General features: G+C 42.7%; 1 protein-coding gene across 3 annotated transcripts; it reads right to left on the reverse strand.

Moving 5' to 3' along the window:
- Positions 1–19: 19 nt before the first annotated feature.
- Positions 20–11,340, reverse strand: hnrnpul1 (heterogeneous nuclear ribonucleoprotein U-like 1). Of its 3 annotated transcripts, none has more exons than XM_079166211.1 (16): positions 11,273–11,340; positions 10,495–10,760; positions 9,276–9,704; positions 8,148–8,352; positions 7,909–7,982; positions 7,565–7,704; positions 7,065–7,164; positions 6,842–6,954; positions 6,465–6,731; positions 6,088–6,210; positions 5,219–5,347; positions 3,048–3,216; positions 1,957–2,265; positions 1,627–1,775; positions 1,295–1,531; positions 20–911 (listed from the first exon to the last, which is right to left on the reverse strand). In XM_079166211.1, the coding sequence occupies exons 2-16, from the start codon at positions 10,724–10,726 to the stop codon at positions 798–800; spliced, it is 2,790 nt and encodes a 929-aa protein (XP_079022337.1). In that variant the 5' UTR covers positions 10,727–10,760; positions 11,273–11,340; the 3' UTR covers positions 20–797. The 3 variants fall into 3 exon arrangements, with proteins under 3 accessions (XP_079022337.1, XP_079022336.1, XP_079022335.1); XM_079166210.1 differs by having other exon boundaries at positions 1,627–1,778; XM_079166209.1 differs by having other exon boundaries at positions 1,945–2,265.
- Positions 11,341–12,135: the final 795 nt, after the last annotated feature.

The raw sequence follows: 12,135 nt of genomic DNA on the forward strand, positions 1-12,135 counted from the left end.
AAAAAACAAACATCTCCAGGCGTATACAATTGCATTTATTGTATAAAGACAAGAAGACAGCTCGGGGTAATGGGTCATTATCAGATTTTCATTTTCAGGTAGAAAAAAAATGAGTTCGACAACTGGATTTAACTACATGACTCAATGAACAGCAATCACAAAGGGATAAAAAAAACTGCACATACAACTACTCAGTGGCAAAATATTCGATCAAAGACGGAATTAAACGCTTAAATACTACAGTATCAACACCTATAAAAAAAAAAGCTTCCATAATGGTTGAAGTCTATTTGGGAGTAAATAAAATGTGCTCACTCGGAAACTGAAAAATAAAGAGCAAAGACATAGGAGAGGGGGGGAGGTAAAAAGCATGCATTTTGTTCTTTGTTAAGCTTCTCAAAACAAGCAAATGTATTTAGGCCTTGCTGTATTTTTCCTGCCCCGTCACGTTTTCACACTATTGCATCCTAGAAATATACAATAACCTCTTCAATCTGTAGGAAATGTGGAGCCCACATTAAATGCATAATAGATAACATTCATTAGATGTTCTGATACCTATCATCTACCACCTCACGGTCACTGCGTAGAGTAAGACTTCATTCAGTAAAAAGAAAAGAAACTACAAACTGGCGACAGTTTGTGTGTACATTGATTGGTGAGGAATGAAGGCTGCTGTGTTAACCCAGACAGAGACGGTTATGGTTGGGGGCTTAATGTGAGACTGTACAAAAATGGATTCGCTGCAGAGGTCAGTTTAGGACACAGGTGGACGCAGGTACAGATGCAGACCAGAGCTACTGGGAACCAGATGAGCCTTGGCTGCCCTGTCCAGGGTAGCCGCCGTACTGGCTGTAATACTGGTTCCACTGGTTCTGGTTCTGGTAGTACTGCTGCCACTGCTGAGCGTACTGGAGGGAGAAACAGAAAGCAAGCGCAGCGGTGAGGGCAAGTTTTTTTCCCCCCATTTCTGTAAACATTACGGAAGACTTGGAATTTAAACACGACAGCGTTTTACGTTAATCAGAGTATATACAGCACATGCATATTAACAGGAATATGCATTTTTATTAGCCATGGTAATAGTTCAGAAGGAATGTGGAGTTTTCCCACAATTGGGGCATAAAACCGAATCTTTGAAGCATGTAAAAGTAGTCTGTGTAAACAGGGTTATCAAGCCAACTGGGGTTCTAGCAACGTAGCCTAGCGCTGATCCACAGGCCCACTGACGGCTCCCCAACTCCCCCAGCCCCTTTCACTTGATTATCAAATGTGTGTGAGAGGCATTCACTACCTGCTGATATTGCTGGTTGTAGCTGCTCTGTTGTTGCTGCTGCTGCTGAGGCTGAGGCTGCTGCTGTTGTGGCGCCTGCTGCTGCGCCTGCTGCGGCTGTTGCTGGTGGTGGTTGTACGTCTGTGCAGTGGTAGGTGTAGGTGTCTGGCTGTAGCTCTGGCTGTATCCCGGGTACTGACTGTAGCTGCCGTAGTAACTCTGGTTGTAGCTGCTCGGGTTGTACCCTTGACTGTAGCTCTGGAGGTGAAGCAAGTAGATCAGAAGATTACATTCATTCACTATTACATTCAGTCTACATTTTCTCCAGTTTCATACATTAAAAGAGTTATTACCTGGCTGTAGGCTCCCTTGTTGTAGGAGGCCGGGCGGTTGTAGCTTCCTCCTGACGGCTGGCTGCGGTTATAACTGCCGCGTGCATCAGAGCCTCCTTCGCGGTAGCTGCTGCCCCAACGGTTCTGGTTATAGCTGCCACGATTGTAGCCTGCTAAATAAACAGAAATGTTGGGTTACAATAGAGATATACGTAACTTTACTGTAAACTATATACCAGCTTTAGTTTGGGGTCTTATGCATTATTACATTCAGATCACAGAACTAACAGAAGCTATGGATTTACACGATTACGATAAATATGTAGGAGGTATGCTGACCGCTCGGCTCACCTCCTCTGTATCCGCCGCCTCCGTCCCCACTGCGGTTCTGGTAGCCACCGCGGGCTCCATCGCGGTTGTCGTACCGCTGGAAGCTACCGCCGCCTCCGCCGCCACCTCCGCCGCCGCCGCCACCACCACCGCTGCCGCCGCGGCCACGGAACCCGCCCTGCCTGTTGTCAAAGCGTTTCTCAGGGGGCGGGCCGGCCTTGCGGCCCTCCTCATTGTACTGCTTCAGCAGACTTTCGGCCTCGTCGAGCTGCAGCTCGGCGAACGTCACCGCCTCCAGGAAGTCGCAAGCCTCAGGGAGAGTAAAGTTGGCTTGGAGAGTGACAGAGGTGACCACAGGAGGAGAGAGAGACAGCCCATCCAGCGAGAGAGGGATGGAGAGGCAGAGAGAGAGAAAGAGAAAGAGGGGGAGGGGGTTGTAGTGAGGACCAGAGCAGCCACACCACCAGAAGACAAAATGAAAAAAATAATTACAACCATACAGAGGCATTGGAAATCATAAGAGAAACTAAGGTCAGATAGATGAAAGCTGATGGCAGGGTAAAAGGGGAACAAACGCCACCTCCAGGGGAACATGGAGGAAACATTTGCTGAAGCAGACAAAGGAGAGGGAGGAGTTCAGTAGAGGTGGGGAGAGGGACAAAAAGGGACAACTGGAAGGTTGGTGAGAAGAGGAAACAGCACTGCAAACCAAGGACAGCTGATGTAATGCTGTTACAAATTAACTTCCGACAACTTCAGCATGTGACTGCTTGTAAGTTTTGCTATTTGGAAACATCGTTTTCGGGGAAACAAATTGTGCAATATTATCTCTACTGTTACATTGACCTCGACGAGGCCCACGTCTCAGTTTGCAGTGCATTAGAATTAAGCTGTATGGCGAGTGGCAGATAGAGGGCAGAAATAAGGAAGAATCAAATTCATGTGGACTTTAAAAATAAAATGTCCAGGTCTGATATCTGACCAAAGAATATGATGGGGGAAAGGGGGGAGGGGAGGGGAGGGGCATCTTCCAAGTTTGATTTTAGAGACAACACATAGAAAAGTAAAAAGTAGATCTGGTGTTTTGTTTGTTGTTTCCACAGCGTTCCTACCTTTCATTTCTAAAACAGCATGATCGGGCACATCCTTCCCCTGCTCATTGGTTTGCTTTAATGTTCGTTCTTTTAAATCCTCGTCCGTGGGACAAATTACAATAGCCTTGCGTTGAAAACCTTCAAAAGGACGCATTTTTCGTCTCCTTGCTGATCCATATACATTTGTCTAGCAATGGTGACAAGAAAGAAGTAGAAGCTTGTTTGTTATTGTTTACTTGTTATGGCTTTCCACTGGAAGGAAGCTGGAACCCTGCAATAATGAAGTGAGAGAGGTTTGTCTTGGATGTCAAGTCTACGCTTTTACTCAAGTTCTAATGGCCTCTCGTCACTCCACAGACTTACCTCACGGCCTGCACATCCAGGTGTCCTAGTGGCTGCTGAAGGAGGTTAATTATCCACACAATGGGGGACCCAGCACAACCTGACTTCACTGAACATTCCCGTAGTTACTTAACAACATAGACATACGAGTTTCAGATCATTAAGAACAATAGAGCGTTGATATTTAAGTAGCTGTTGTGCTGACTCAGCTTGTAAACCGATTCTATCTGATGTAGGATGTGTGAGCATCTTGTCCTCAGTTTCTATAATCTAGATTATCATCAATGCCAAGACCTGCAGAGTTAGGATGATGAAGCGCGTGCTGCCCGGCTGTATTACCGCTTTCATGAAGTCAATATTGATTCCGCTTATTAATTCCACTTGAGAACCAGAATACTGGTTCAAACCCACTGCATATTGTTAAATTAAGACAAAAAATACGGCGAAAGCAAAAATACACCAAATTTAGGCTGCCATCATAACAAGATAGGATTTATGATGTTTACATGCTGAAGAATATTCTATATCTTGCCATGAAATGCATAAAGTAGCTACCCCAGTATTAGCCTTTACCATAGCATCATGGGGGTTGCATAAAATGCAATATTTGCCAAAAAATAGATTTGGTTCCATCACTGCTGACATTTGTCAAACTTAGCCAAACTGTCTCTGGTGCAGCGTATTGTAAAAACGATTCATATTCACCGACGCATCTGTGGTAGGTCAACGCTTTGCTTTAAGAAATCCAGAAGTGAAACTTAACGAATCCTCAGCTGTTTTAAATATGCAACTGGTTGCAATTCTGAACAGGACGTTAACAACAAACCTATAATTAGGCTAGTTTACCGGTGAGACTCAAAGTGCCACACATCTTCAGTACAAACCGATAAGAATGAAGTTAGCGTCATACTGTGTGTCATGTTATTCAGGTGAACATGCTTCATCACTCATCCCTGTTCACTTAACAGCAACCAATGATTTCAATAACGACCAACAGATAATAACATTATGCATTTCAGTATTTTAGCGCCACATCCTACTACTCTCATTCCCGATCAATTCCATAAACAATATCTACAAATCCACCACATGCGTGTTACAACTCTCTCTTTACAGAATGATCCTTTCTGACGTGAACTCACGAGAGCTAATCTGCCGGGTCCCCCCCCCCCCCCCACTCACCTGGACTCACCTGGTCTTCATACGCACTCTAGTCCCGGACAAGACAACAGACAGATATATATAACCCACCTGCACATACTCACAGTTTCCACGGAAAAGACTGTCCGCCATCAGACCCACCTACCTTTTTATACATTTGCTGAACCAAAGGATCTAAAAATCTAAAAACTGTTAGTCATTACTTACCTTCAGGGTCAATTCATTAATAAACACACTCAAAAGTTCCAAGTATCTCACTTAAAAATAGCTTTTAAAAAAGCTATCAACTCTGTCTTATGAAATTAGCAACGGAAGGTGTTTTTCTTACTCACCAGTCAGAGCTTACTTGTTTCTCAACATCTTTACAAAGTCATGGTTTACTTGTACATTGTTGAAATTCACAAGACAAAACAATACTGTATTATGACAAGAAATAGCAAGTGCAAATATACTGAGGGATGAAAACATGAAATATTCTGTCACTTATGAGAGCCATTAATCATTCGCTTTTACAGTACATGACAAGCAAGAAACAAAGAGGGTGATCAATGCTTCTTCTACTCTATAATACACAGAGCCCCCCTGAAAGATAAATAGATAGTCCATTAGAGAGAGTGATCATCAGGGCACATTGACTGACTGTGGCGAGTATCAGAGCAGAATGTGGGTGGGTGGGGGGGCAGTACCTGGTCTAGGATGTAGTTGCGTCTCTTGCGGGCAGCGATCTCGATCAGCCGGTTCAGACACTGGGTGGCCTGCTGGATCAGGACGTCCCAGCGGCCCGAGTAGTTCTTCTGGCGACGTAGACCCATGACCTGCGGGAACAAATGGTCAAATAATAATAATAGTGGTTCCTCCAGGTTGGTGGGGGGAGTTACGCCACAGCATGGAAGACTCTAAGTGTCAACGGGACATGATGTAGTGAACACATTTCTACCGTTTAAACATGTATTTGACCTTGATAATAGCATTCGTACCACAGTGGTAATAGTAGCAGTATTTTTTGGTTTTATTAAACAATTTATTCTGTTTGACGTAAGAATTTAATTTGGATTAAAGATTGTGAATAATCATCTTTAGTTTAGCTTTGAAACAATCAAACCTTCAAGCGTTCTGTAAGTAATACACTCATTTAGGTGAATAAACATTTATGAGTGTGAACAGGATATTAAAATATTTAATAGCAATGTTTCCTCTCAAACAAAGACTTCCTCTCATGCTTGTCTGTGCTTGGTGAGACAGTATTGCAGCACTGTGTTTCATTTAATACTTTTATCTTATAATTTATATTACAATCCAAATCATATCCATAAAGTTAACTACTCGTATGGAACGCAGAGCAAAGTTTTGGTGAGCAGGCATTTAGAGAACAGAGACGTCTTCATGGAAAAGAGATGACAAAATGGCTTCTGCTCCACCGGAAACATCTCTAGATGCATCTATAACATCATAGTCCTGATAGTAAGATGGCTCAAATTGCTTTAATATTGGTTATATCGTTGATATAGAAAGCGATCACCAACAGGCTGAAGCCTAGCGTGACTGTTTAGCTCACCTTCATCTTGTCCATGATGGCGTTTGTGCCCAGGATGTTGTACTTCTTCTCAGGGTTGCTCACCGCATACTTCATGGCCCAAGTGGTCTTTCCACAGGCAGGCAGGCCGACCATCATCAAGATCTGAAACACGTTAAGAAGAAAAACAGGTTCATGCTAGTCCACACCTGTTCCTTTTAAAACCAACAAAAAACGATCTGATCTAAAATGTATTTCCTGCTGATCAGTGTAATCCAATTACATACACTATGATGAATAATATAAAAGTGAATATCTTTGGCTGCAGATATACTACAACCAAATCAATCCCAACGTACCTTTTAGTGAGTGAAAAACAAACAAACGTATATTGTTGTAGAAAGTCAGCGCTGCCCTACCTCGCATTCAGATTTGATGGCGGGTCCCTTGGTGCCTCTGATCTTGTCCTCCATGCCAAGATTGTGGATGTAGGTGTATCCCTCCGGTGGGGTGAAGTACGGCTGCGGCCTCTGGCCGAAGTTGAACTCGACGGCACAATTCTTCACCAGGACGTGAGGGAACAGGGCGCGGCCTGCCAGCGCCTCCTTGGTTGTCTGGAAAGCCACGCCCAGTGACACGCCATTCTTGGAAAAGCTCATCTCCACCTCATCGCCACTGTCAAAGTCCTATCGCAAAACATTAATAATAGGAAAGCATGTTAGGAAACTGTTTTGTTATATTAAGGATGATAAATAAAAAAAATCCTGACATGATGCTATTAAAAGCAATTACTTACAATGTAACAGCCGATGACGTCGTTTTCACCAAACTTCTCCCCAAAGTCTGCAAACTTGCAGTCTGCGGATTTCTTTCCGGTTCCTCCATATCCAAAGGAAAAGGGCTCCTCACCTGAAACCAGACGGGGTGAAACGCATCGTTACTACTTTAAGCCACAGCTCCCTTTTGTTTCTGTCATGTTAAAACATCATCTCCATTGTTTAGGCGACTGCTCCTCTCACCAAGCTGAGTGCTGCAGTGGTTGAGAGACCATCCAATTCTGACTACATGGGGGTCCGGCTCACTGCTGGGAAGGTGCTTTACAGGAATCTCCTCATTGATCTGAAGAGCGAGGAGACAAACCAGGTGAAAAACAAGCCGAGAGAAGATCAACGGCAGCAAGGCATCACACTGGAAGTTATCCAACATTAATTGGTCGTAAAACCTCCTAAAATAACAAGACTGAGTTCAGGTTAGGCAATGTGGGATTTTAATTTCCCACTAAGTGTAAGTTTTCAAGAACTAAGTAAAACATTAATATGGGGTGCTGAAATGTAAAAAGATACTCTTTGTTAATATGATAAACAAAAGAACCGGTAATCCACACAAAGTAATAAATACACGGAGCCATCTCGCTCTGTAAGAACACTTGGCACCATCCTCGTATTGGTTGTATGAAGCACACGTCTGTCTAGCTTTAAAACCACCGTGACATTAGAGAAAGACACTTTCTACTCATTACCTTCATCTCATAAAACACGCGGCCCTGCGTGACCCCGTGTGTGGCTCGGGCTCCAGCCCACAGGTAGGCAAAGCCTTCGATGGTCAGAGGATAACCGCTGTAGCGATCTCGGGACACTTTGAAATGCAGATCACAGTTGTCTGAAAGGAAAGAGAGTTTTAAATGTGTCTGTGGAATCCGACAGGTCCAGGATATTAAATAAAAAACATGAGACATGCAAGGACACAATCTCAGCTGGCAACTGTATGAGGTAAGCAGATGAAGTGTCACTGCAGATAACACACAATCATGCTGTGGCTACACTTTTCACAAGTTATCGTTCCCTGGCTTATCCTCTCACTTACACGTATCGATTGTAACAAGGGTGTCATCTATGTTCTCTTCCTCGTCTTCAGCCGGGGGCTGTGGTGTGCGGGATCTGTAGAGCAGAGTATGAAGTTAACAGCCTTGACAGCCACTTTCATTGACTAAATTCATACAAACCAGACAGTGACATAACATTTCCCTCATTCTCCTGTTGTGCCGTATTGTGCTACCTACTAGAAGCCAAACGGAAAATAAAACACTTCTAGGATGTGCATACCTCTTCTCCTCGCGGTGCTCATAGTAGCTGTAGCTCCTGCTCTCCTCATAGGGTCTCTTGCGGCCGGAGTGTCCACTTCTGTCACCTTCCACTTTGATTTGCTCGGCCTGACTTTCACCGTCCTGGTGTTCTGTGCCCTGACGATCCTGCTGGGTGTCTTCATCGGCTGCCGGCTCCTCTTCCATTTTGACTTCCACTTTGATTTCTAAAATGAGAAATGACAGTGAGCTCGGGCTGGGCAATATATTGATAATATATATAAATGTCGGGATTTTGGATGTCGCAATATGGCACGAGTGTCGTCTTTTAATGGTTTTAAAGGCTACACTACGGAAAAGTGATGTAAATGTGTGAAATTATCAGCGTGTTCTAGTCTTTACCCACTTTGTCATTTATCCAAAAACCCCACTGTGTAAATATTTAGTGAAAGCACTTAAAGTCAACCCTACAATACTGTTGCAGTATCAAGGTAGTTTCAAAGCATGTTTCTATTATTCTGTCCCCTCCTGCATGTAACTTAACATGAAAAAACATGAACACCACAGCCAGCTGTGGTTGAATGAAGACCTCACGGACCGCGTCACCAAAAATGTGATATTATAAACCACCAAAACTATTAATCACTGATCTACTGCCATCCTTTAGATTTTACCTGCAACGTTACCTAATCAATTAGGATATTCAGAGTTATCACCATACACATTCCATATCAAGTTAAGAGCCCTGTCCTTGTCTCCTTTCCTGCTGACACCATATTAAAACACACACGCTGCACGAAAACACCATCATGGCAATTTAGAGGAAGCAGGCAGCCACAGAGTAAAGTAAATACCAATCAAAATATAGGCGACAATACTAACCACGGAGTCATTGTTCCACAGATGAATTGATGCGAGTCACTGTTAAATACTAGTAAAACGTTGCAGTGACTGCACAGTTCATCTCTCTCAACTGTATTTATATCCTCACTACTCTGGTGGTGAACACTTCATGAGATAACCATGAAATCAAGGTGATACTTTATAAAATAATTGAAAGTCCAAGTGACTTTACAACATTGCACAAAATGTATCAATAGGCCTATCGGTGTTATATTGCATGTCTCGCTGAAACACGTTTGGAAATCACCTGGTTTGTTCTCCTCTTTCTCCACCGGCTCTGGCACAGGCCCGGCCTGTTCCTCTGGCACAGGCCCGGCCTGTTCCTCTGGCACGTTGGATTTCTGTGTGTCGACATCTGCTGGGAATTCAGGCATGCTGTGACCCGAGTCTGAAGTTGGGCGACTCTCAAAAGGCTCGCCTTCTGCCTCCTCGTCCTCATAGTAACCACCCGAATCTCGACCCTCGTCTTCCTCTTGAGGGGCGTCATTTTCACCAACACCACCGGCTGCAGCTTCAGCATTATCGCCTTCAGCTTCATCGCCTTCATCGATATCTCCTTCGCCTTCATCGATATCGCCTTCACCTTCATCGATATCGCCTTCATCGATATCGCCTTCACCTTCATCGATATCGCCTTCGCCATCATCCTCGCCATCGTCTTCGGCTACTTCTGCATCTGAAAGGGGGGAGATCCAAAACGTTTAGGCTTGTAAGAACAGAAAAACAGAAACTCAATGCAGCTTAGAACTTGCATGATTTTTTAAAGTTGAATTTCTCATCTGAAAGTTCACTTTGACCTCTTTAATACACAGAAGGGGAAATTCTACACAACATCAGTTGGCACTTCTTTTTTGTCAAAGACGGGGTCAGAACCCACGGAATATATTGCGATGGGTTAAATAAGCTTTGTCAATAATAATTTAGTATATTTAGATTTAAAAGATGGCCCTGTTGCAAGTTACTGTTTGTATACAGATCGGACTTAACTCCAAAACATGCATAAAATGCAGGCCCCATAGTTGATTTAATGAAGCTTAACTTCAAAACAGTATTTAGATGGAAGACAATGACCAACTATTCTTAAGTTTAAATAAAACATCTGCACATGAAATGTCCCTGCCCCCAGGCTGCTGGCTCACATTGAATCAGCTGTCTATACTGCCCATATCATACCTGCTGCTGATCATTCTGTACTAATGTCTCACTATTAGCATTACTTAATTCTGAATGCACACTGGCATATTCCTTGCATTCAGATGATACTATATATATAATGGATATTCATATCCACCCCTTACTGATCACTCTACATTATATGAACAATACTGTTTTATATAAACTGCACTTCGTTGTCTCAGTACCTGTACTCTGTACAATGGCAATAAAATAAGATAAAATCTAATAATTTACTAAAGTCAATGACCGATAGAACTAAATATATATTTAAAAAGATGAATGGGGCTTACCCTGTTGCTCTTGTTCATCCTCTCCATCTCCATCCTCTTCGTTTTCTTTGAAGTCCTTGCAGTATTCATCGTCCTGCTTTCCTTGGTCTGAGGCATCCCCATGAGCATCCGCCTCCTGAGCGGCTTTCAGCCTCTCCACCAGCTCTGCCTTCAGGCCTTTGGTGTCCAGGCCGCGGCGCTGGAGCTCCTCTTTAAGTTCGTTGACTTTCAGTTTCTTCACGTCAACACTCATCGTGTCTCAGATATCGGTCGTCTTAATGTATTTGCTAGAAAACAAGAAAAATACAAAACAATGGTAAAGTAACGTTGCAGCGTACAACACTGTGTTCAACTTTCAAATCGATGACTGATGGCGCCAGAGTGACCCAGTCAACCAGGCTAACATCACATTAGCAGGTTAGCTAGGCTAGCAGCGCTAGTTTATACCTATAAGGCATATTTTACCTGGTTCCACTAATATCTGTATACCACGTAACCTTGGTTTATTACTGCCCTTACGTATATAGTTGTTTGAAAGGACATATCATTAGAATATTTGTTAAACGCTCCAAGTAGTCGCTTCGTAGCTATCGTTGGTAACTAGCCTAGCCTAGCGCTTGCTAACGTACCGACAACCGATGCAGAAGAAGTAACATTGGGTTACTTTTAACCTTGAAAGTATGCAAGATGCAAGCGTTTCTATGATTTGCACGCAAGTCCTGTAGCCAATGCATAGTTTGCTTAATTTATAATATGGTTATAATGCAGAATAAGAAAAAAAAATAAGATTGCGGCCTACCTCGTCTCACGCGAGTTGCGCGGGTCAGTCGTGATAAAAGATTGAAAGCGTCGCTGCTGCCCTCTGTGGGTCGGAACACAGACCGAAACCTACAACCGGAAGTGAACCAGACCTGCGCATATTCACAGGTTTATTCTACTACTATTTAAACACCAATGCGCATGTGTTGTGTCTAATAAACAACATGTTAGTTTATAATAATGAGTTATATTTGAACCACAGAATGTGAGGGAAACAGTCATATTAGCTTAGTTTGCGTGTAGGTTGCTCTTCATGCACTTGGAACAGTCCAAAATGGGAAGTGACGTGTATTTACATTTTAAGAGTTCTGGGTAGTGTAGTTTCAAAAACCTACCACTTCACTTCGGCCTACACGTGGAAGTAGTACATTAATGCATTATAATTATAGTGCAAACTTTTAATAAACATTATTCAGATATGAACCATTCTGTCTAACCATTACTTTTAGTACTTTAAGTAGGCCTATATATATATTTTTTTTTTGTTAATCAAATTTATTTAAAAGGGACCATGTACAGTTTAAACATAAATGTCTCCATTCGATGCACTGTACCAGATTGTAGCTTAAGCTAATTTGCATCTGCAGTCCCTTGGCAGGTCAAACAAGGACAAGACAATAACACAGTAAAAGGAAAAGACATAATACAAAGATATACCATAAAAAACATAGAAGACACTCAATACAACACTACACACAAATAACATATCAAAAATTAATGTTTGTCAATAATATATATAGGCTTTTTTCAGTGCTTTTGACACAAGTTTTCTGATAAACACATGAAGCATTTTTGGCGGTGTTTAGTGAAACTAAACTGACAAATGTGCCTAAACAACAGAAC

Source organism: Pholis gunnellus (genome assembly GCF_910591455.1).
Source record: "Pholis gunnellus genome assembly, chromosome: 9".
Taxonomy (NCBI): Eukaryota; Metazoa; Chordata; class Actinopteri; order Perciformes; family Pholidae; genus Pholis; species Pholis gunnellus.